The following is a 27,402-nucleotide window of genomic DNA, read 5'->3' as shown; positions in this document are numbered from 1 at the left end:
ATTTCGATATCAAGGAGAAGCCGCTTTTGCCGTCACTGATCACCCAACAGCAGCAGAGTAGGAGGTCACGAGAAAAGTATTCCTAGTTTCAATAACAGACTGTCTCATAACATCCTATGAAGGCGAACAAGAAGATGTACAAGTAGAAAAAGCTTGGAAAATGCCGAAGAATTGCTGCCGGTGGTGTACGGTGTACCTTTTGTTGTATAGCATCATCCACTTGCACGAAAAAAATAATTACCAATGTCTGCAAAAGATGTCAACCAAATCATATTTATTATCAATCCTCAAACATTAAATAGATGTATTATTTCACATCTATCTTAGAATTTTGCAGCAACAATAAAAGCAAAACACTCTTAAACACCATAGCTTGTTTCTAAGTGAACAAGTATGAAGAGTGTCACTACCATTGACTAACAATTAGTGAACAAGCATATACTTTGCCAGTTAAATATCCAGTGAAGAATATTCATTGTAAACAAATCAGACATGAGAGACTCAGGTTTAAACTAGTAAACAAGCTGAACTTTCCTGGTAAATGTACCATTGTAAAAGAGTAATTTCAAACAAACAATGTTTACAATCAATTTTCCCGTGATTGAACTGGAATAATCAAGAATTTGTTGCTGCTAAAGTTATTTTCGATATTTCAAATTTGTGGTCAGAAAACATTGATAGTCCAATCAAGAACCTGTGAAGTGTTATTTATCGTTTCTCAGGCAAAAAAGAGACCGAAGATTCATAATATTTACGATGTATAAGACCACAATTCATAATTGTACTGCTGATTCTTAGACAATTACAGAAATAAGAGAGGGACAAAGCTTACTGGGTTCATCAAGAGCCTGTTCTTGAACTTTATTGAAAATATAGCTTCCTAGTTGTCATCTGTTCCAAAATACCTATCTCCAAACTCTCCCATTCCAGGAATGACGTGAAAATCTTCATTTAAACCAAAGTCTATCTCAGATGTCACAATCTTGATTCTTGGGAATCTTTTGCAAACAACGTGCACTCCTTGAGGAGCCTAGTCACATTAAGGAAAGTAGCTTAGATGTGCTGTAATGATGTAACCACAAACTTATAAGCAGCTCAGGAGACAGGGAATGAATACATGATATAAGCGATTCAAGTGCAAACTAACTGGACTTACAGAAATGAGATTGAGAAATATTATATTGCTTTCTTGAACCCCCTTCTGCAGTAGCAAGGAAATCGCTTGAACAGCCGAGTTCCCTAAAATAACAAAGAATTGATCAGTGGAGAAACTGTGAGGATGCAATTCAGCCAAGCCATTTGATTAACACATAGATTAGAATAAGGAAAAAATCTTTACAAGGAAAATATATGGGAATTCCAAGATGTCAATGCATTGTTTATGCTGCTCAAATTCTAATATCAACATATTTCTCTGATTTTCTTAGAAAGATAAACTCAGTACAGGTAGCACTTGATTAGTTGACCATAGACAACATTTACGCTTTATCCTCTATGTAGTCCTTGTTCATGGTCTAAGAAGATCAATAACTACAATGTCTACAACATTGGACACTTGTTTTTTGGCAAACACATGACAAAAGAGACCCTCAATTTCCAAAAGAGGGTTAGCTAGCTGTACTATAGCAGCTTTTATCATCATCTGGTCTGAGGTAAAAATACAAACCTTGATTCTTCTAAAGAGTTCTAGTAGAGGCAATGACTCCTAATTCTCAAGAGCGACAAACCCGCTCAATTTTATAGAGTCCACATATGGTATAAGGCTTACTGTTTGCTAAATCCCCTTCTTTTGTGACTTGCACCTCATGCTGCATACCATTGCTGCCCCGTCCATCAGTTCTAATTCTTAGCCTCCGCCCCCCTCTTTTGAATTGTCTTCTCCTCTTCTCTTCCTCCTCTTTTCCATCTCCTCCCTCCTGGTACCAAGGTACTCACATGCGTACCATGTGTTGATATGTTGCTTAGTACCAATCCGGCTAGCTATTTGTCCGAGGAACAACATCTCAATGATTCTGGGGAATTGAGATGATAAGCCTTTGTGGAATTTTTCCAGATTAGCACTTATAACTAGGCCTGCCAGGACTATGTGAACTTCCTTCGGACTACATCTTCATAAAGGCTACCTATCTCAACCCATATTTAGTGATAACATTTGCACCACAGATAAAGTTCATGGCTTAAAGTAAGAAAAATCTCAACAAATCATACTAAAATGACCAGATACTAGTCATCTTTGGGATCTTCTATTCAATTTTATGGTTGTCATTTTCATTTTGTGGACAGGTAGGCCTAAGAGGAATAGCACAGAGAAAAATGGTTCTTAGAAGGCTGCATAACTATCACCTTTCAGAACCTGTGGAACTCACATGACAGGGATCATATGATCAGGTTGATCACATGTATTTGAGGAAAATGACAGGTTATGCTTTATCATAAAGAATAACTCAGGATGCTCATGTTCTGGCTGCTCATAAACAAGTTTGTTCTGCCACAATTGTTTTAGATAAGGATGCCAACTAATAAGCCATGATTGAAGTCCAAACTCCTGTTTCCTTGATTGAAGAACAAATCAAAAATTTCAACAACTTTGCAGTATTATCAGGGACTGCAAGTATTTTATTTGTCAGTTAATATGTTTTAAAATTAGACATTTCTACAATAAAACTATAGATTGAATCCTATGTTTCAGAAGAGTTTTTGCTCGTGTTGCTTGGAAATATTTTTGTTCCACAGAACCTGTGAATATTTTAAACTTCAATATCTAGGGAGTGTATTCTAATGGTTTTTAGAGTGTAAAAAAAATATCCTTCCATTTAAAAAGAAAACACTAACTAAAATTATTAATCTAGAACTTTTACCACCATAATAGAAGATAGATAATTTTTACATTATTGATGGATCTTTTCACAAGATAACTCATGAAATGTCACATGAGATCATACAGAGATGAAAAAAGTTTAGCAAAAAGAAACGGGATTTCACATAAAGGAAAAATGATATCCCATCAAAAGTTGATTTTATAAAGAGCAGCAAGGCATATTGTCAGGCAAGTGCAATTCAAATGATACCCAAATAATCTCTTAGAAAGAGCATATTACTTCTTGAGAGATGCAAGAAGATATGAGAGAACTATTTATCTTTTGCATGAATAAGAACTAGAATACATGTGAAAATGTAGATGAGAAGGTTATTGGTCCACATTTTTAAAAATATAAAGTGCCACTAAGTCAAATAATAAGGGAATGAATGCCCCATTATATTAGGCACTACTATGTTATCTTATCAAATTGATAGGCATAAAACAACAACCATAATTAGAGGAAAGTGCAGCAAATCCAAAATTCTTGACAAATCCTGAAGGTACATCTGGATGGTGCGGTCACAGAAACTTAACAACCATGGTAAAATATCACCATGGTTCTGGCCTCTGGATGAAAATGTAAGGTCGAGTAATGGAGGCATTAGGTGCAGAGATAAAACTTCAAAGATCAATAAAAGTGATTCATTCTAGTGCTATGCTTTCAAACCTGAAAAGTAGGTGATTTTAGGTGGCAGTTCTTGAACCGATACATTCGTATATGACATGTTGACAACCCTATGGGTGACAATGTTCAATTGGTATGTCAATCGAGGGTGGGGTAGCAAGTCTCAAGCGGAGATGGGAGAACTGTAAATGCTAGGAGTTGAGTGTGTGTGAATAAGAAGGGCAAACACAGTGGAATTTAGAGAAAATCCATTCATAGACATCTATATACAAAAGATGGAAATATCAACCATGCTTTAATCGACAAAAGCTGTTTATAAAAAACATTATGGCATTACATTTCCACTTACCTAGGACCCCACAAAATATGATAATTGGACCAAGGAAATTTAAGATAGATGAAGTTAAGTCACTCGAGATATGAGAGTAACATATTAATCTGTTTGTTATTGGATGAACAAATAGCAATACACAAAAGAGATACACATCAGTTTGTACTTGCTAGAAATAATTAAGATACTCGGATGCTTCATCAAGTTGCACACAAGTGTTCCTAATAGTAATATGAGAATAACTGCATTTAGGCAGTATAGAATAGATGAATATACCAGTGGCTAGTATGGGATCCAAAAGCAGCACATTCCTATCTGCGACGTTCTTTGGAAGATTGTGATAAATTAACTGAAAAATAGACATTGTCAGATCATCAGTCAGAACATTTCCATGAAAAGATTGAGAAGCATTGTGCAAACCTGCTGACCGTTATCACCTTCCCTATGAATAAGGATCTTCCCAATCTTGATGCCTTTACAACATGCCCGCAGAGCATTCTCCATACTTTCACCACTGATATATGCCCACCGGCATAGAAGACGAGTACTTTAATATGTGATAGAGAGAGAGATAGGCACCACATGCACTTGCATAAATGTGTCTGTATGTATTTTTCACTAAGGATGGGGTGGTTGTGGGTTCCAAAACAATAGAATAAAGAAGTGCTAAATGCATTTTCAGGTACATTAATTATGATGATTGGAAAAGTAGACTATATGAAGGATGCCGCTATAACCATCAATAACACTATCCATCATGGTTTGAGTCACTGGTCAGATTATTATATACTGACCAGTAGTTACTGGTAATCAAGAATCAACAAGAGGTCATAAAACAGGCACCAATCAGTATATGAATTTTCTTATTCTGTTTTATAGTGATAATAAACATATTATGATAATATACCGCTTGGTATCTCAGTACCTTACTGCCCTGACAACTAACCAGAAGTAGCATTGGACATCTATTTAAAACATCATTCTTTATCATGTTCACATGTAAACAGAATGTTACATCATAAAAAAATATCATATTAACTTATTAAGAGCCTATTAATAAGAAAACAAACGAGAATTTATATGTGTATAATAAGAAAACAAAATAGTATATCTACCATTTTTAAACAAAAGAGACAAGATTAGGTAACTTTTTAAGTCTGTCATCTTTGTCAGTTAAAGTATTAACTATTTACAGACTTTTAACAAAATGTTATGACTTACAATGATTTTTGGATTCAACAAAAAACCAACAAACTAAATTGTGAGTAATAATTTTAAAGCCAATGATTTTGAATAATATAAGGGAAGCATACCTTCTTATAATGGAAATACCACATAGCCTTTTACAAAATTCTACCCCAGTATAAACAGATCCTGACATGAGTGAAGCACTAAAAGTTCATGACTGACATTATAACATAAAGAAATAAAAAAAGAAATTACTCTTCCATGTGGTATAAATATAAATATATAATATTGCTCTACCACTGACAACAGCTATAAGGCACCACTTCCTTGTCAACTTATAAATAAAAAAATAAATATTTAGAACCTTAATTAGCAATTCATTTTGTTTAGAATTCTCACAAGAAAGAAGGTGAAAGAAAGACATAACTGCAGGAGCATAAAATTTTTGAATTTTCAACCTAACCAATAGGAAATAAATATCCAAAATCTAGAAAGACTATACAGTAACATCAAATAACCATGAACTTAGATGATGAATCAGAAGATGAAGCAACAATGATAGTAGTTTACTTAGATGAAAATTCTATTCAAATTTGACACAGGCTGTGCAGTGGGAATATATGAATACCAAAAATATTTTACAATTTAAGTAGCAGGCCATTCCCATCTCACTTGACCATCTAGAAACAAGTCAAGAATTTTCCTTTCAGAGATATTGTATCCATTATTTAGCAAGAAGGGTATGTTGATGAAGACATTGTCCTTAAAGAAGTACAACAGAGTAAAATCCGATGACAGATTGGATAAGCACAACAGAAAACTAGGATGATCAACTTCTGGATGAGATTGAAGATATATGACATACATCATATTATTTTGGAGCAAATAATAGAGGACCAATAGGACAAGACAGCTCAGTATGAGAAGCAAGGCCCAGTGTTGGAATGTGATTGGGATACCCATATCTTATTATCCATGGATAGTAGGACAATGTCTCACTCATTCATCCAGCTACCAAATCAAGAGGTGAAGCCATTCAATGTAGTTTATTAACCCATTATACATTATCAATGAGCAATAAGTCTGTTCAGAAAATAAGACACGTACTTCACATTCTGTCCTTGTGTCCTTAAAGATGGAAGTTAGGTTAAGAATAGTATGTTTATTGATGAGAGTGACCAGGGGTTTTACTTTCCCACTAGATATACAGAGAAGTCAAGCATGAATGGATTAACAATATTTCATTCACATCAACGAAGATGATGATCATGACACAGATCCACTTGATCTGTTTATGGCTGGAAAGATAAGGAGAAGTTGATTTCAAGGGAGCTAAAAGCATTTAGATAATATCAAGTCAGATGCAAGTTCCTTGTGGTCATCACCTTTCCTTTTTTTTTTTGTCATCACTTTTTTGCTAAGCATGAATTTCATAAAAAAAATATATCAAGGTTCGCAATATCGTACCGTACCAGCGTTTCGATGTTCGCTCGGTACGGTACGAAACGGTATACCGAGCGGTATACCGCTCGGTATATATATATATATATATATATATAATTTTTCGTTCCGTTCGGTAGCGGGCGGTCCGCATACCGGTATGCCGTTGGACCGGTACGTACCGCCCGTACCGGGCGGTTTCATTCAGTATTACCTACCTTGAAATGTATCCTCGTGACACAGTTGCTAGTTTTGCTCAGAATGTGATATTTCACGAAGCACACAACACAAGTATAGTGATAAAAAAATGCAGTTCAACTGCTTTATAGCCAACACGATTGCCCTAGTAAATAGTATTTACTAAATATTATGGTCACCGATGATGATGATGAGACCATGGCTACTACTACTTACTTAATCAGTATCTCATTTCATATTAATATCCGACGTTGTGGTAGTAATTTCATGAATGGGTTCTTCAAAATCATCAAGGAACAATGAGGACCTAAAACTACCTCAAGTTGAATAAACACAATCCTTTTGGTGGAAATAGGCCATTCAATGTGAATAAGATTTAATTTCTGAACATATGTTTATATATTATGCATGTTCTTATCATATAATGGAACAAAATGAATGATAAAAATATTTGTTCATTATTGACCCAACATTAGCAAAAACAAAGTTTTTTAATAAAAACTGGTCAAAAATCAAGGTTTGACCAGAATTTACCAGTCTACAATGTAATGATTGGTACTGAACCATGGTACGAGTGCATATCAGTATCATATGAATTTGTCTACAAATCTGTATTAATACTTGACTGAGATTTAAATCCTTGCTAATAACTAATCATTCAAATTAATATGGTGGTACACCAGCAATACATGTGCTATGTATTTGCTCAAGCATAGAGCAATCATGAATTCATTCACACCAGCCCATATATTGCAAAGTACAAAATGCTTTAGAACACCTTAACCAACCCCAGACAAGTACATGGGTTTCGGTTGAAATCTTTCCACAACTAAACTGGAAGAAATTGATGATATTCAGCCAGTCAGTCTGAAGATTTAATCACCTCAACATCTCTTTGAAACCATGGAACTTCTTGCTTGCAATGCCTCCTTCACATGTGAACAGTAGCCAATGCAACAACTAGAGAAGAAGAGAAAGAAGGATAATAAAAGGAGAAGAAGAAAACAGGCACAAGAGGAGGCGATGGATCGAGGTGGGCTTGAAAATAAGGGTTCCAACCTCTCAATGCAATTGAGATTTAAAAGAGAAGTCAACCATCCTTCTCTGTACCTCTCTCTCTCTTTCTCTCTCTCTTTCCTCACGTTATCATGACAAGTGTATGTGAAAGTGGGTTCATGCTGGTTTAATCTAAAACTGGCATATATTCTCACTCTAATGCATTTGTGAGTTTCTATATAGATGATTATATGAGAGCAACAACATCAAAACAATTTTTCAGCATTTAAAGGACCTAAAAACCTAGCAAGAGGGCATATAATCAAGACTCATTCAATTGAGACAAAACAAAGGACTGCTAAGAAAAGAATAAGTTTCATCCATGCGGTGCTTGGATCAATTTTCCAGTAAAATCTTCTAAACATTTGTCACATATATCCTACAGAAATATGCGGTCCGTATCGGTGTACCGATCGGTTGTCGGCACGGTACATACTAAATCATACTGACAAATTGACATATGGTATAGTTGGGACTTGGGAGTACCAACTAACCAGTATATACTACCCATACCAATCCCCTATTGGACCGGTACATACCACCCATATCGAGCGGTATGTCGTGATACCACCCAGTCTAAACTAACACATTCTTCCATGTACAAACAATTGAAAAAAAGAAACCTGTTGGTGTATTCACTTGCTTTTCTTTAAATGGAAGATGACCCAGACCATGCTCAACAACCTATCACAAGGAAAAAGATACAATATGAATTAAAATATTTTTAAAAATAAATCTTAAAGCAAAAAAAGGTTTTACTAACCAGGCGAATCAGTCGGTCAGAATAAAATATGAAATCATGTTTTGTTGTTTTGGCATCACGTATCAGTGTATGCATACCACGGATCTGAAAAATGTTTGCACAATTGTTGTGTATGAGGGCTATAAAGATTTGAAAACTGGAAAAGTTAAAAGATAGGAGATTCGACTATAAATTATCGTAACACACAAAGGAAAAGATAATTTTCAGGATTATCAACAAGTAAACAAACATTTCTTATTACCTGGAAAGTTGACTGAATGACATAAAGATTTGGATATATTTTGCAGAGATTATGTTGGCCAAGTTTTGTACTGATATGTTGCACAATTAAATCAATTGCCACATGATTATCTCCACCACGGGGAATGATGATATCAGCATACTTCTTAGTTGGCAGTATGAAGTCATCAAAAGCAGGTTTTACAAATTTTGAGTACTGCATCAATGAATTATAAAATTAGCAACAATAATTATCACATAGCCAACAGAATAAAATACTGGTACCAAATTTGACATGTACAGAGACATGAGGCACCAAGAAGTGCCAAACATTAGTAATTTTACCATAAATCATAAGCTGCATCAAATCTAGTAGCAGGAAAATAGTTCACTTGGTTTTATGAATAAAGGGGCAGATCTACACCACCACACCTATGAGCTTTTACTAAACCAATCAGCAACACTACCATCAAGAATTACACGGACAATGCCCATCCAGGCCTAGTCTAGAAATGGAAAGAACTCCAATTCATTCTTTCCATTTTAGTGTTTACTCCACTTTCCAAAAAAGAGACCAAGTTTTGGTTTTCTCCATTCCAAAGATCAAAAAGGTTTAGGAAAATAGTTTCATTTTCCTAAAATCCAAATAAATTCTGTTTAGTTTTGATGGAATTAAATTTTCAGTGGAATGCATTTCTCCATTGTTTTTCTTGCAATAAAATATTACTTTAGCAATTTCTTGATGCAACAATGGGGAGTCACCTTTTTGATAAATCCAACATAACTGCTTATGGTACTCATTCTGCCACTCCAAGTGTAAAATTACTAATACAGAAATACATGTCAACAAGTTTTAAGCTTATGTCAAGAATTTACGAATAAATCCTAACCAAAAGTACTGAAATATGTGAATACATGATCATGTTTCAATACACTCTTCTTCATTTGATTCTCTCAAGCTTGGAAAAGTGAGAAAAAATAAAACTTTCATTAATTAATTTGAAGTTAACCTTTTATTAGTCAACTTTACATTTAATTTGAAGTTGAAAAAAAGCATTTTGATGTAGTTCTTGATGGAGTCTGGACAACCATTTGCATGAAAGAGAAGTTTGTATACTATTTGCAAAAGTAAATACCATCACTCAAATATTTGACAGAGCTTATAATCAAGTACTATCCGTTATCTTTTCTTTACACATTGATCGTATTACCTAATTGAATTTCTTATTCGTTGAAAAAACATCCAGAAAACAAGTCCTACATCTACCCAACTTTCAAATGACATTGTCGAAGCCAAATTATTTGTAACAAAGTTCTAGAGATTCTAACCTGGTCCAGCACTGCCTTAATATCTCTGCCCTTCTCCACAGTATCACGTTTTATCCTCCTAGCCAACCGCACATCAGCATCTGCATGAAATATCCATATAAGGATAGTCTGGTCATAAAGAACATAAGTTGAATAAACAAGTTTACAGAATTACAATTATTGAATATGTTAATCTTTCCTGCTATGTGGCTTATGCAAGTTAATTCGTATATACAAAGGAAGAGAAAGAATATAACCTGTATCAACAAAGATCTTCATGTTCATCATTTCTCGAACACGTGGATCATGGAATACTAAGATCCCTTCCAAAATTATTACATCTGAAGGATTGACCTGAAACAGATTTAGAAAGGTTGGGTTTAATATATTAATTGGTGTAAACTTTTTATCTGAGAAATAGAAAAAAATCATAGCTGTTATCCTAAAGAAGATATTGATTGTTGTCACAATTTGTATCATGTAGAACATCAACCAAACTAAATAAACGTTGTCATGATTGGCCAAAATAAGATATTAGAATCTATATTATTTTATTAGCAGAAAATGCCTCAGAAAGTATCACACATTTAGTTTCAGCCAGAAATAAAAGGAAAACAAGTTTAGATTTATAACCAAAGATGATCTAGTTTCCTACTTCCAAAAGATTCCAAAGTTTAGTTTGTGTAAAAAAATCTAGTGAAGGTTATGAACTTCAGATTTAAACTGTCATTGGATTAATTAATAAGTCTGAATATAATACATGATTAATTACCTTTCGTGCTGGCAACTTGCTCTTATGAGTTTTGAAATCATAGTTTGGGACATTAACAGCCAGCCCACACCTCAACTTCTCCATACAGCAAAGCAAGTTTTCAGTGTCAAAAGCATCTGAATCAAGAAAGGGGTTGTTACAAAAAAATGACAATTAGAGATGAGGAACAAGGATGCATCGCATTCAAAAAGAAAAACACAAGCATACAGACAATTACTCAAGGATTAAGTACCATTAGATATTGGTTTCAGTAAATTACCAGACTAATATACTAGTATACTGGTGGTATGCTGATCTATACAGCTTAAAATTTTGAATTAAATAAATTAATAAAAATTTACGAGTATTAAGTCACATGTTTTGATATAAGTACTTGGTTGTATCAGTAAGGACTAGGTACATACAGGTCTAACCAAGGTATACAGTTTTGAATAATACCGCCCGGTACGGGCGGTTAGTACCAGTTTGTCATCTGATCGGTACACGGACCGCCCATTACCGGATGGTATATATATATATATATATATATATATATGTTTGGTATACCGCTCGGTATATAATATCGTACCGTACCGAGCGAATGTCGAAACGCCGGTACGGTACGATATTTCATACCTTGGGTCTAACCAGTATCTAACTTTAAACCTTACTACAAGTTGTTCTAAAACATAGATGAACTGTTGCAATTTTTGCCAATCTAGAAGAGGTTGGCCTTAAGATACATGAGCTTGTTTGATTATTTTACCAGCATTTACTAAATAATCTAGGAAGAACTCTTTACCCTAGACTGCTCTCCTCAAGAGAGGTCTTCACTCTGTTTAGTTTAAGGGTTGAGTCATGCATTCTCCATTTTTAACTAATCTTTTGAGTATATTTCAGATGAATTTCTGTCCCTAAATTTAATTGCTAATTTTGATATTGATTAGTCATATTTTGTTTTTTTTTTTCCATTTTCTAGTTCTATTACGGTATAGCTTAGTTTGGAAACTCCTTAAGCCACTAGAAATTTGAACTTGTTTAGTAATTAGTATCTTTGATTATGATTTTAGAGTCATGAAATTTTATAATTTTTGGAAAGTCTTATTGGTAAAAGAATTCTGTGAGTCTAATATAAAACCTCTCTTATGGTTAATTATACCCTAGGTTCAGTGTCAACGAAGGAACCAGAGGGAGTTTGAATTTAACTCATTTCTTTGTTTAAAGTGGTTTTTACTTACAATTATCTCACAATAATTCCTGCATGTTTTAGCTTAAAATGATATTTAAATTTATAAATCTGAAGTATTGGACAATGACTTGCATCATATTATCTTTCTGAAATCATTGTTAAGACAATTTTATGTACTATTTCTAGAATTTCAGCAGCTTTATGCTTTCATTTCAATTCAATGAGTTGCAGTAATCCTCTTAGAAACCCCATCAACACTTGTTCTACGTCAAATTGCTACCAAAATTTCCTGGTTTAACAAGAAATTCTAACAATCAATGTCAAAAGCTGAAATCTATGGTTCATCCTATGACAATCATTTCATGGACATCTATTTCTCCAGTGAGGAGCTTGATTTGAATGATTTCCATGATATTATAGCAGCTCCCTGCAAGCCGTGATATCCCAACTATGTGCCCAACTTGATAACAACAACAAGCCATGATGCTCCAACTATCTGGGACAGGCTACATGAGTTTTTTGCTGCCATTGAGTTCTATGAAAAGCCACATTGTTGGTTAATTAACATTATTTAAATCCTTATTTATGATATCTTTTATACTTTATTTTGGACTCCCTCTACCTCTCCTCTTATCACTAAACTAGTCATCTCATATCTTCTAAGTTCTAACTACAGAATTTATGGGCCTCCTAAGTGCATATCTATATAATCTCAAATGATTCTCCTTCATCTTATCATTGATTGAAACAATACGTATGGTTTATGAATAAAAAAATTATCTTGTCGTATCCTTTCTAGTAATTCCATACATTCAATTCAACACTCTAAAGTCTAATCTCAACAACATAAATTTTTGGTATATGATTCTTAACCACATGTTATTTTTAACCACAATAATACTTGTTAATGATAACAAAATAAAGAAAAGATGGAGAAATTATTTTTATAAATTATTTAATGAATATTCCACATACGATTTAAATTTAATGCTAAATAATTATGGTAGATTTAATAATTATAGATTTGTTCGTAAAATTAGAGCTAGTGAAGTGAAAGACATATTAAAGAAAATGAAAAAAGTGTGGAACTTGATAATATTCCTATTGATGTCTGAAAAAGTTTAAGAGATAAAGGAGTAGCTTAGTTAACTAGCTTATTTAATAAATTCATAAAATTCAAAAAGATTTTTGATTATTAAAGAAAGAATTTTTTAGTATTAATTTATAAGAATAAGGGTGACATAGAAAATTGTTCAAATCAAGGTTCGCAATACCGTACCGTACCGTACCGACGTTTCGACGTTCGCTCGGTATGGTACGAAACAGTATACCGAGCGGTATACCGCTCGGTATATTATATATATATATATATATATATATATATATATATATATATATATATATAATTTTATTATTATTTTTGTTCCGTCCGGTAGCGGGCGGTCCGCATACCGGTATGCTGTCGGACCGGTACATACCGCCCGTACCGGGCGGTATCATTCAGTATTGCCTACCTTGGTTCAAATTATAGAAGAATTAAAATAATAAACCATACTATGAAACTTTAGAAAAGATTATCGAAAGTAGGATAAGATTTGAAACAAATATCTCTGAAAATTAATTTGGTTTTATGCTTGAAAGATCAACCATAAAAACTATTTATTTATTAAGATAATTAATGAAAAAGTATAGGGAGAAAAGGAAATATTTGCATATGTTTTTTATTAACTTAGAGAAAGCTAGGATCATTAGAGATTTATTATGGTAGATTTTAGAAAAGAAAGATTTATCTACTAATTATATTGATGTTATTAAAGATATGTATGATAATGTAGTTACTAGTGTTAGAACTATAGAGAGTGTGTCTAATAAGTTTCCTATTAGTATATGATTATATTAAGCATTAAGTCTCTACCTTTTTCACATTGATAATAGATGAACTTACTAGTCACTTACATGATATATCCTCTAGTATATGTTATTTGCTGATGATATTGTCTTAGTTAATGAGAGTTTAAGTAGAACTAATTATAAGGTTTTAGGTTAAGTAGGACTAAAACTGAATATATGAGGTGCAATTTTGATAATTCTAAGAATAAACAAGATAATATAATTAAGTTGGATGGACAAGATATTCCTTTAATTAAAAGCTTTAAATATCTTGGATCAATTATTCGATAAGACAGAGAGATCAATGAAAATATTATACATAAAGTAAAAATAGTATAGTTACAATGGCGTGAGGCATGAGAAGTCTTATAACACAATTGTGAGACCAACAATGTTTTATGAATCTGAGTGTTGGGCAGTTAAAAAACAACATATACAAAAAGTTTTATTGCCTAGATGAGAATGTTGAGATGGATGTGTGAAGTTACTAAGAAAGATAGAAAAAAAATACTTTTATTCGTGAACAACTATGTATCATTTCGATAGAGGATAAGATGAGAGAAAATTATTTAAGATGGTATAAGCATCTGCCTAGGAGACCTCCAAATGCAATAGTCAGAAGAGATAAAATGATTAATGTTAATGGTATAAGGAGAGGTAGGGAAAGACCTACAAAGACTTTAATATAAACTATAAATAAAGATTTAAGTACTCTGAATCAAAGTTCGTCTTACTAGTCGAAACCGATGTACCGATTGACCAATGGTACGGTATGTACCACCTCGTACCGATGTACCGTGTGTTGACACGATGGGATATGTTGACGAGATAGGAAATAGAGAAAAATAGCTCTAAAAAATATATCTTTGATTAGAGAACATATAATAGGCTTAATCATCTAAAAAATAACAAAAATCGAGAAAAAAAATACATTTCTTTGATTAGAGAATTCTTCCTTTAACCTAGGTGTTAATCCTCCCTAATTATAGCCTCCTAAGCTTGATCCAATCTACAAATCATAACTTTGTGGAGTTTAAGGGAGTGCAAATGAGAAAATAAGAGAAATATGTGAGTGAGATCTGATCGTTACCAACCGGTACAAGTCGATAACGATCGGATTTCAACCATTTGGACCAGTACAAACCCCATATTTGGTGATACAGGATCATATGACATAGACCACCTGGTAAAGGATGGTCTGCGTATCAATCCCCTATTGGACTAGTATATACTGCCTGTATCGAGCGGTATAGCGCGACATGACATAACTTACTCTAAACTTAACTAAACATAAATCTTTTTACAAATCTCAATGGCAACAAAAGATCAATATAGTCGACCCTAAATAATTGAAACTTATGACTTTGTTGTTCTTGTTGTTGTTGTATGGTTTTTAACCACCCAACACTTAGGTATATAAGGTTTTTCAAAATTTTTCTTATAATCTAAAAGGTAATTAGTGATTACACAAAAAACCTAATCCCCTCTCAACTCTAACCATACAAAATTTTCTTTCTGAATAGTATTTTCACCAATCTCTCTATCTTTTTAAATAATCAACCTAAGATACCTAAGACTTCTACTATTTAAACTTCTTATCCATCCAATTTAATTATATTCTCAGATCTTCTCCTAGTATTACTAAAATTGCATCTCATACATTTAGTCTTAGTTCTATTTAATTTATAACCTTTGGTTTCCAAGGTTTGTGTCATAGCTTTGAAGAAAGCAATATGCAAGCAAATTTAAATAAAGGAGAGCATAATTACTAAAAAAATTCTCAAGATTCGAGATTGATTGTTTCAAGCTTTATTTTAAGAAGATAAAAAGGGAAGCATCAAAATATGAATCAGTTGCAATGAACAAATATTAGTTAAAATTTGTATTTAGAATGAAGAAGCAATCTTCTGAACTAGATAAATGGTGAAAAATGGATGACCAAGATAAAAAGGCAGAAAAGGCACACAAGAATTTGTTGGAATTATTCATGTCGATGTTCTATTAGTTCAAGAAATGCAAAACTATTCTTCCATATTTTGGAAAATATGATGAATCAAGAAAAGGTCTCTAGCTGCATTGTAATGAAAAACTTGTTGATCAAAAGCAAGTATTTTGTCAATCGTGTAGCTGGTTTTTAAGCTAAAGCTACAAAATTGGGAACTACAGTGGATGTTTCAACTGTTTTGATAGAATTTGTTTTCTTATGGCATTCTAATGCAGGGAATTATGTGGTAATTATCAATCACCGACTTTTAGACATCAAAGACCATAGTTAAATTAATAACCTCTGCACCTATATCTACTAGAGACACTTAAGCAGGTTCTTTGTCATTTTATCAGGAGATAAGAACTTGGAACTACAGCTTGATTGATAAGAACTTGGTTCTTTTTCATTACACTAATATGAACCAAAACATGGAACTACAGCTTGATTGATAAGAACTTGAACAAGCAACCAATATCAACACAAGTGTGCAAATCTAATCCATTTGTTAGCAATCAATGAGCTTACTAATCAAGAGTCAAGATTTTCATGTGAATACCATAATCTTTAATGAATTCTTAAGGAATATCAATTTACCTGGATGATCAAAGTTATATTCATGTACACAATTCAACTCCTCTTCTGTCAAATCATAATAAAAAGATTCCTGCCATGTCATATCCAATTATATATCAATTTCCAAATATGACTAGATAATAGTTTAATTTAATATTTTTTTTCCTTGCAGCAAGACATGTAGATGATTGGACAAAAGTATATCAGCCATCACTTACCTCAATATCCCTTAGAGAATAACAACGAAATTTATTAGAGCTTTAAAAAGATGCATATCAGCTTATATAGAGCAGTGTATAATTAAAGCCAAAGTTTGATGATTTATTTTCTTTATTTGTAACTAAACGAAACCTTTAACCTATGTAATAATTCATTATTATATCCAAGAAATGAAAATACAATTTGCTGAGTCTCAAAATGACTGTTGAAAATTATAAACAACATAATTTGGAAATTCAATGCACTTCTGGATAGTTTGTTGTCAAGGAAGATTCACATATATGTCATAATTTTCTAAATTCATGTAACTCGCACAGTGGTATGTTGGTTATTGGTTGCATATCTTTCTAGCCATATTGCTTATAATCAGTGATTTAAAAAGCGCTAGGCGCCAAAAGGCGCCAAGGTCCAAAAACGCCCGAGGCGCTCGCCCGAGCGAAACGAGGCGTTAAAATATAAAAATATATAATATAATTAATATAATTATTTAAATAAAAAATATGCTATTAAATTAAGAAAATTGAATATAAAATCACAATGTCATATTAATAAAAAGTCTCAAAAATTAAAATAATAAAATTTTACATCAAATCTATTGAGTTGCTCTGTACACTTGCCATTTATTCTGAAACCTAACAATAATTTTAAATAAATAAAAATTAATAGTATTAAAATCAAAATAATATATTATTAATTTAATAAATAAAAATACTATTATTAGTATATAGTTAACTGTTAATATACTGTTAACAGTATAGTGAGAAGAGTGTGAGAAGGCCGAGGCTGCTAAGGCAACGACAGCGGGAGCGGGAGCTACGAGCGGCAACGGGTGTGGGAGTGGGAGCGGGAGGTGCGAGCGGCGAGCAGCGACAACAACGATGAGCGACGATTGTGGCAGTGGCGAGTAGCGACAGTGGCAGGCGCAGCAGAGAGCAACGACAACGGAGAAGAAATCTCGACGGCAAAATCGCGAGTGTTAGGGTTGGGGAAGTCGGGGAAATCGTGAGAGGGAGCCTATCGGTGATTTAGTTGGTTCGATTGAACCAACTAAAGCACCGGAGATCGAACCAGACGTAAAACACTGGTTCGGTCGCCTGGTTTAACCCGGGCGCTCGCTCGAAGCGCCCGGCGCCTGGGCTTGGGCGAGCGCCTAGGCGACGCCTCATTGAAGCGAGGCGCTCGGGCCTCGCCTCGCCTCGCCCGAGCGCCTAGGCGAGCGCCCGAGCGCCTATTAAAATCACTGCTTATAATTATTGCATTCATTAGTCATGCGAACCCCATAATTGAAAACTATGTTATCTGACAGGTCATTAGATCTCTTATTGTCTTTCCAACACCGGAAATTAATTACAGGAAATTATAGTGATATGTTGTAGTCATTATGAACCAAAAATTTATGCACTGAGACAATCACATAGAAGGGCTGTCAATTGATAAAACCTGATCCAGTCTGATCTAGTGTCAAATCTGGTTAGAAATGGATTGGAATCCAAATGTTTTATGTAATGACCCAAATATGTATGACCAATCTTATCCAATTAATAACTGAAATGAAGCGAATCTACATTGACTCAATCTGACAACCCCATACGATTCCTACATATGGTTTATATTATATTATGGTATATCAATTTTAAATGTTATGTAGCTACTATTTAGTATTTACTAATACAAAATTACTTCTTCATTTAACATAATTACTGCTAATTCCTTATAAAAGCATAGATGCTTCACTCATCTACTGTGTCCTACATTTTTCCCTCAAATAAAATGGTTTCCACTACACACTATACACTGTTTTCTGCTTGTCAATTCGATCTGTGTTCTTTACACAACATCTCTTTTATTTCCTCTCACTCTCATACTTTGTTTCCCCATGCTGTTGTCTCCTCTGATGGCCAAAGGATGAAGGCTGTCGAGGCTGCAAGCAATCTTCTAGCCCATTCAATGCTTGGTACTAATAATGAAACTAGACAAGCGCTCGGCTATACAATTGGTCATATGGACAGCATTGTCCATCCCAAGGGCCTTTGAATCTTAATTTTTATATTTAATATCATATCATATATTATGCAAAATACATTATGCATTATATTTAGATGAGTGATATATCGTGTTGATATCAGATGGATCTTGGTAATATAATTGACACCTACAACTTAAATTATATTTACCTTGAACAATTTGTTTGTCTAATATGAGTGTTAACTGCAGTTGAGAGATGGTCAGAATTTAGAGGCTGGACACTTAATCTAAGAGTTACATTTATTCAGCGATTGCGAACATAATTGGCTGAAATACACTTTCATATAAGTTCACTAACTGGCTCTCATACAGACACTTGGAGAAGTTAATGCACTTGCATTATAACATGCATCTGAGACTAATATGCTGACATAGAAAAGGAAATAGAGCCCGAGATTAATCCGCTCTTTGACTTCTAGTTCTATAATGATAATTTTAATCTGATGCTCAATCTGGATCATCAAATGGACTAGGCAAGACACCTCACTTCCATCTCATCTCATCTCATCACCGAGGCAATACAAAAAATGAATAAAAGGTGATCACAGGAAGGGCATCATCTGATGCCAGGGTGTGACAAGACTTCAGCCAACCAATCTGCCAAAGGCCATGGCAGGACACTGCAGAGTGAAACATGTGACTACCATAGTAAGGAAAGGGGTCGAGCTTAGTTGACTGATCCATTGAACACAATTAATGAACAACAGGTTTGGTTGAGTGACAAGAAATCTTCTCTCTCATAGTCCATGTTTTGTAAGGTTTGTGGAGATAGTAAAAATATAAATAGCAGTGCATCGATGGATGATGCTGGCAAAGATGACTAATCTTATATTGCTATTGAATACTACTCAAGGTCAGATGGATGGAATGAGCACCGAGGAGCATTCCACTCATGCCACCCAAGAACTCCTTTCTATATACATACATTATTTAGATACAGCTCATGATCCTAATCCGATATATGTTTTAATTTGGTACCTTATTGTCCTTTAGATTGAAATCGACTGGTTTGGATCGAGACCAGCCTCTCCCGAACGAGATGCCCCAATTTCATGGATAGAGCTTCAAGTCACCAGCAAAAATGATAAAAAAAAATCAAATCAACTAAATCATCCACACTTCACCAAGATCAATTATCCTAGGAGGAATTAGTTGGTTTCTTGGTGAGTTGACAAAAACCAATCAGACATGGCTGGACTCTGCCCAAAGAAGAAGATGATGAGGAAGGATAGTGGGAGAAATTAAATAAACCCTAAACTATAGAGCCGATCTATCACTATGTCATCATCCTTTGTCGATATTGTCTCCATCACCATCACTGAGCTTTCAGAATTCAATTTATACTGATATCAGTCCTTGTGCAGACCAGTGTGGTACCAGTATGATTGGGAAAATAGTGTTAATGCAATCCCTGTACTAACTAATACAAGTCTGGTGGATGGAGGAGGTGAAGAAGACAAAGGAGGATGAGGAAGAGGGGGAGGACAGGACTGAGGAGGGAGAGGAGGCTGTGAAGAGTATTGGTTAGAGGAGATGGTGGTAGTAGCAATGCAATAGGGATCAGAAGATGGAGAGGAAGAAAGAGATGGTGACAATTGATATTATAAAATAGGACAAAATGGTACTAATATCTTTTCCTCACCCGCTAATACTAGTATGATAAACTTATCGGATGGTACAACTCATATTAGACTTGAGAGAAAAAGAAAGAGAGATGCGGTGACAATTGTCATTATTAAAAAAAATAAATAATACCAGACCATTTACCCACCCAGTAAGCCTGGTATCATAAGCTTAATGGATGGTACAACTAATACCAGATTGAACTGAATGAAATTGTCCATTCCGTCTCCCAAATTGTTGTTGGACCAGTAAAGGCTAACCCAAACCAACCTATATTGACAATATTTTAAATATTGGCCATTACCATTGTCATCATTTACAACATGGGTACCTGTGCCCGACAGAGATAGGGAGAGGGGTGGGAGAAGCAAAAGGGGAAGGACTTTAGGATTTGTGAGTTATAAACCCTATAACTTGGAGTTTCAAAGTAGCACTCTAAAATAACCAATGATGATTTTTCTACAAGTGGAGGCTTACTTTTCAATTCACAAGAGTATCTTACATGAAGGTCCCATGCTGGACCCAAATTAATGTCCAATTATAAGGCTGCAGGTTTGATGGGTAAGCAGCAAGTTGGAAAAAGTTGCTCTAAAGTAAGGTTTGCTATACTGATGATTGGGCGGTACATACCGGTCCAATATGATACTAGTACGTGGACCATCCTCTACCGGGTAATACTGGCCACTTGACCTCGTATCGAGCAATATGAGGTTTGTACCATGGTTTGCACTACCATATTGTATCACTCGATATGGGTGATATGCACCTGTTTGATAGAGGACCGGTATAAGTGGTACATCGGTATATCGTACCGTATGTTGGTATGCTTAGTACAACTCGATACGTATTGTACCGACAGTTGATCGGTATACTAGTACGGTATGGTATTCAGAACCTTGGTCTGTACTAGGTGGTAATAATCGAAATCCGATCGTTATCGACCTGTACCGGTCAGTAATGATTGGATTTCGACCATTACCGATCAACGATTGAGATTGTCTTATTTTAAACGGTCAATTTGAGCATTTGAGACATAGAAAAGGGTTTTTAAACCCTTTCCTTCCCTATCGTTCAACTTATTTCACTCTCTCAATCTCTTAAACTTTCTCAAACTCTTTTTCACTCACATCTTTCTCTTATTCTCACATTTTCAATCTCCTAAACTCAACAAAACTACAATTTGTGAGTTGGATCAAATTTAAGAGGCTAATTTGGGAGGATTAAGAGGAAGAACACTCTAATCAAAATATATATATATATTTTTTCTAGATTTTTATTGATTTATAAGATGATTAAGCCTATTGTATCTAGTGTATGACTTAATGTCTAATATGTTGTTTGATGATAGAATAGTATTAATTAGGAAGTAATTAAGTTTAATATTGATTTTTATATTGGTGTATAACTTAGTGTCTAATATGTTATTTGTGATTAGGGTGTTTAATATTGATTTTTTCGAAATTGGACACTTAATATATCAAATCTTTATATTTCATGCATATTAAGGATTGGATCATATGCTTGTGATGGTATAATAGGTTTAATTAGGTTTTAATTAACTTTTTGAATGTTGTGATTAGTGATTTTACTAATGATTTAATCAAAATTTAATCGATATTGGGTCAATTTACATTTTTTTGCTAAAATTATACTAAATTTATATTTATTTCTAACTTAAAAACTCTAATCTAACTTTTTTCTATTTTTCATGTTTTTTCGAAGGTTCTTTTTGATGATTTTGGGTGTACTATCGGTACGCCCCGACAAACCGTCGATACGCCTTGGTACGTACCATACCGAGTAGGGCTTGGTACACCGGTATAGACCAAAATTATAATTCTTGCTCTAAAGACAAATTTTCTTAATAACTAATAAGGGCTAGTTTGTAAAAGAAAGAGAAAGTTAACAAGTTTCTATTTTTTATTTGATTCAATCTCTAAAGACAATTTTGATATGATTTGGATTTAGTGAACTATATTTCCAACCATAATCAATGATTAGTTTTTATGGTTATCATCAAGGTATGCAATTTCGAGTAATACTGCCCGGTACGGGCGGTACGTACCGATCCATCAGCTGATCGGTACATGGATCGCCTGTTACCGAACGGAACGATATATATATATATATATAAACGATATAAAAAAATACGACATCGCCTTTTATAAAAAATATATATATAAATATATATAATCTTTTATATATAAATATTATATATATATATATATATATATATATATATATATATATATATATATATATATATATATATATATATATATATATATATATATATATATATATATATATATATATATATATATATATAAACGAGACGACGTCGCCCCGCTTGGGAGAAGAGAGAGGCGACGTCACCGAATTATATATATATATATATACATATACATATACATATATATATCTATACATATACATATACATATACATATACATATACATATATATATATACCGAACGGTATACCGCTCGGTATATAGTATCATACCATACCGAACGAACGTCAAAACTCCGGTACGGTACGAAATTGCGAACCTTGGTTATCATATCCTTTGAATTTTGATGACCAAGATATACAGCCTCCTCTTAAGCAAAGTTCTTTCCAACTTCCTCAATTAAGGAAGACATCTTCATAGCCTAAGCTACATGGTCCAACCTCCTCTTTTGTTTTCTCCTTTCTCCTCTCCTACACGCCTTCTCTCTTGACTACATGCACCACTGAGCTGTCACCACTGATTTTCCTCCTTTAAAGATAGACCAGATTAGAGCTCTAGCTCTTAGCCAAACTGAATTTGGATTATGTTTTGATTTAATTTATCCAATTTTCAGTCCAATTTAATGATCCAATTAAATAGTAACATTGACCCATCTGACATGATTACAACCCTATTTTAAGTTTTTAGTCGCCACATGGATAACAAGTCTGGCCTAATATCAAATTCAGTTCAGAGAAAAAGAAGATAATCACAGTTATACTGTCTCCATATGCATTCAAGGATTCACTGGATATAATAACAATAGCAGGTCCTCTGTTGATATCCAACATAAAATACGTGAGAATAGTTTCATATCCTTTCATTATAATTGTATTTTCTTAAGATATTTTCAGACAAGGGGAAGCCTGATCTGAATCACAAAAGAAAATCTAACATTACAATGTAAAGGATAAATAAAGATACATGAGAAGAGTTTTGTTACTCCTGTATCCTTGGATCATAATTGCATCTTCTTAAGATATCTTGAGACAAGGGTAAGCCTGATCTAAATCACAAAAGTCGATCACCACAAAAGATAATGAATTATATTCTTCTAAATATGCAAACTAGATTGCATAACCATTATTAACAGCCTCAAAATTCATCTAGGTAATAGTGAACATCAACAAGCAGGATCTAATGATTGTGCTCTTTGTGAATGACAAGTCCCTTCGATTAATAGATGTTCCTACCAAGCTTTTCTTTAAATGTGTCTTGGTGACATGTGATAAGAGCAACTTGTACTAGAAACCAAATATAGTCTCTCATGTGTTAGTTTGGGACCTAATATAATATCCTTTCATTAACAAGCAGCAATAAGATTTGCATGACAACTACACTAATTTCATAAGCCAAACAGGTAGTATTTAGAAGCACAACCATCTAATACCTAAAAGAAGTCAAACCAAGGATTAAATAACCTTCTGAGACAAGGCCAGCTTCCTTGTGCTTGGAAAAAGGAATTGTACATAACAAGGCCAGTTTGGTTCAACCTTCTGAGACAAATCAGTCTAAAACTAGTTTTCAATTGAACCGACTTGATCCTATATCCAACTATAATAGGTTTTTAGTCAGTTCTTGAATAATTTGGCATATAACTTAACTGTTTCCACCTCATGCTCCAGTTTTAAATGGTTTGATCAAGGTTTTTAGTTTTGCTCAGTTTGTATCGTCTGGCCAGTATTTATCAATCCAACCATCGACCAAGATGCGGACTACTTAAAAACAGTCTGGCCGCTATTTACCAATCCAACCATCAACTAAGATGCGGACCACTTAAAACCAGTGGTCTGTTTTGGTCCATTAAAAGAAAAGGAACAGATGCATGTTGTCATTGTGCTAGGGCTTGCAAGGAGGCTCACAAGGAAATGCTTGTAATTTCCTCTTGATCACCTGTTGTCGCCCACACACCTGCCGCTACCTGCATGTTTGCTGCCTGCTGTTCACATCTCCGGTCGTCTTCTTCTTCTTCTTCTTCTTCTTCTTCTTCTTGTCATCGACCACCTTCCTTCCTTCTCCTCTTCCTCCTCCACTGCCTGCTGCACACTGCTGCCCGCGTGTTTGCTCCTCCACCACCACCAATATCTTCCTCCTCCACCTTCCTCTTCTTCCTTCTTCCGTTTCTTTCTTCTTTCTCCCCCATCTCTCCCTCCCCTAGAAACAAAGTACCATGGTAGATTCCAGTATACTGTGTATCGGTATGCTGGAATGGATTGGACCCATACTGATCTGCTCATGGACCAGCATGGGTCAAGAATCTGAAATTAGATTCCTTGGATTTGCTGGTGTTGTTCTATATGAATTTGCATGAACCAGATAACCCAGTCAGGGCTGGTATATACCACCACATATGGCTAAATTAGGCTAGACAGAATTCTAAACACATGATTGGTATTTTCTTTTATTTCAAATTCACGATTTGGCAGCAGAAATACAGGATACTGAAAAAGAATGTCTTCAAAATTTCCCCCAGTCCTCAAAACAGCCATCTTCATCAATTTCTGCCATTACGTTTAAAGACTAAAAAAAGCCAAATTTATCTATCTGAAATCTGATGCCTCGTTTCTTATATGAATTTTTTTTAACAAAGAAAAACTCAAGCACATGAAGCAAGCCACTATATGGGGTTTGGTGAGGGTCAATGTATAAAATTGTTCTAATCAAATTTAACCCAACAAATATAAAGGAAAATATTGGAAGTTAGAACTACATCTACCTGATTAACAAGGACAACCCGTTGATCACGGAGCTGCTCAATGATCATATCACAGACAGTGGTCTTTCCGGATGCGGCACCACCAGCAACACCTTTGTATGGCAGAATATTCAATATTAAATAAAGAAGAAAATTAAGTACTTAAATTTTGAATAGTGTGGCAATAGCTCAGTACACTAGTTTCAGGAGAAGAAACATATGCAATGCTAAACAATATCAGTACAAGTTACTTTTCCACTTTCTGGGGAGAATTACATCCACAGAGTATTTATTTCAAGTTAACCAAAAAACAATACAGTGTAAACACCCATAAGACAAGGGAAAGTATAGCAGATTTCAGTTTTTGGTGGTGTGTTGTAATGTTATTCATCGGAGCAATCATGTGCCAGCAAGTTAAACAAGTGTGTCTGTATGGTCTCAACTATTTGGGATTGGCTACACACACATGCATGCACACGCGCGTGCACACACACACATACACATATATGTATATATATACATATACATATAAATAAATGAATAAATAAATGTTTCTAGTCAAATAAAGAGTTAATAAATCAATTTTTCTTGATTCTAATAGAGTTTTCATGGGTCTTCATCTACCTTACTTTGCACCACAAATCATAAATGGTCTACTATGGTTAAATGGTGCATCTCAATTGACTCTGCAATATTGGCCAATAAAAACTTACATTTTACAGTGAGGTACACAATCAAGAAAGAATTGCATCCTACTCCCATGATTTTCTTTCTCATTTTTGAAAGACTATGGGAATTCTTACATCCATTACCCATCCAAACAATTGCTTTATTAGTTCTTGTGTGCAACACTGTTACATTCTTATACATTAACCTTTGCAATAAAGGACAAAAATATTGGAGATTTTTGTACATAAATATGATGACTAGGTCACGAAAGACCAGAACATTGAACAAAATAAGTAACTCAAAAATTATATTATAAAAACTAACCTATTACGAAGGGTTCTCTGTAGCCATTCTCTATGGCAGAAGTTGCTGGTAACTCCTTGGAATTTCTCTGCTCTAGATCATCAACGTGAAGTCCTGAAAAGTGAACACCAGCAGAATTGTCTTGCAGTTCTTCAACTGTTTTAGTACCCATGAAAAAAGGCTTTAGCTGTACCTGAAAATGTACATAAAGAATCATAAGGAACCCATTGAAACAACCAGGCCTCTGGTATGCAGAATAGAAGTATCATAAACAATGGGAAGGAATATTGACATAGCACATGTTACAACGATGATAAGCACTAAGAACATGCATCAAATCCATGCGCCCCATAATAGATGATGCGAAAAGCAGAAGGTGTAGCAACGGAAGGACTAACCACAACAAAATGATTTTCTTAAATAAAGAAAAGAACATGTGAGAAACTTGCATATCAAAAATTGAGCAAAATGATTACATAATAAATTTTCAATCTTACAATATGGTATATACAAAATCTAAATTCATTTTATAGAAATATGGAAGATGAAATTTAACGTAATCAAGAACCACATTTCTGTAGTATCCCATGCCTTCCTACGAGCACATGGGCGCATGATATGTGCCAAAAACATTGAGCTTCCACTGGACGGTTTTTTGGGATTTCAAATATCCATGAAATATCTAATGACAGTGCTAGTAAGAGGTTGAAACTCTACATCACCTACAGTTGGTCTCATTCGTGTGTCACTTTTGCCTCCTAATCACTGCACTGGGATCAAACTAGAATGGAGAAGTGAAGAGTATGCATTAGATCTTGATCGAACCATAAACTACAGATCCCAGAAAAAATATCACAAACCAAGACAAAAGCAAAAGCATTCGTATTTTTCCTGAAAACATGACAACCAATGGAGAAATTTCATATGAGGGTGGATTTCAGACAATGCATCTATCAAAAACAGAAGCATTCGCATGAACCAATTCACATCCACAAAAGCTCAGGTCCAATGCGACAGATCAGGGATGAAGAACCGACAGGTACCGACGGCGATAGCCTCCTCCGGGGCCTGCGATTTCGGCAATATGCCACTACAATAGAATTCACAAGATTCTGTGAAGGCGCTCCCGATGCAAACCCTAGAGCAACGATCTCCGAAAGGGTCGTAGTCGATCAAAACAGAGCAGATGGGAGAGATATAGGGAGAGAGGGGAGGCG

The 27,402-nt window shown here is 34.4% G+C and overlaps 1 protein-coding gene across 1 annotated transcript; it reads right to left on the bottom strand.

Annotated features, from left to right (window-relative positions):
* LOC103972803 (uridine kinase-like protein 4) lies at positions 1–27,402 on the bottom strand. Its single transcript, XM_009387166.3, has 16 exons — positions 27,223–27,402; positions 26,207–26,378; positions 25,235–25,326; positions 16,400–16,469; positions 10,761–10,876; positions 10,246–10,342; positions 10,010–10,089; positions 8,703–8,897; positions 8,462–8,545; positions 8,322–8,382; positions 5,130–5,190; positions 4,237–4,330; positions 4,093–4,165; positions 1,157–1,239; positions 833–1,030; positions 1–247 (listed from the first exon to the last, which is right to left on the bottom strand). The coding sequence occupies exons 2-15, from the start codon at positions 26,355–26,357 to the stop codon at positions 881–883; spliced, it is 1,407 nt and encodes a 468-aa protein (XP_009385441.2). The 5' UTR covers positions 26,358–26,378; positions 27,223–27,402; the 3' UTR covers positions 1–247; positions 833–880.

This window comes from Musa acuminata, chromosome BXJ1-1, assembly GCF_036884655.1.
Source record: "Musa acuminata AAA Group cultivar baxijiao chromosome BXJ1-1, Cavendish_Baxijiao_AAA, whole genome shotgun sequence".
NCBI classification, from domain to species: Eukaryota; Viridiplantae; Streptophyta; class Magnoliopsida; order Zingiberales; family Musaceae; genus Musa; species Musa acuminata.
This window is presented reverse-complemented; position numbering and strand designations above follow the sequence as displayed.

Bases quoted from the DNA above. Each gene is read 5' to 3' on its own strand.
- LOC103972803 (XM_009387166.3), bottom strand. From the start codon at position 26,357: ATGGGTACTAAAACAGTTGAAGAACTGCAAGACAATTCTGCTGGTGTT. The intron at 10,090-10,245 runs GTTATATTCTTT...TATTTCATGCAG, and splicing joins GAAGATCTTTGTTGATACAG to ATGCTGATGTGCGGTTGGCT. The intron at 8,546-8,702 runs GTAATAAGAAAT...AACATTTTTCAG, and splicing joins TCATTCAGTCAACTTTCCAG to ATCCGTGGTATGCATACACT.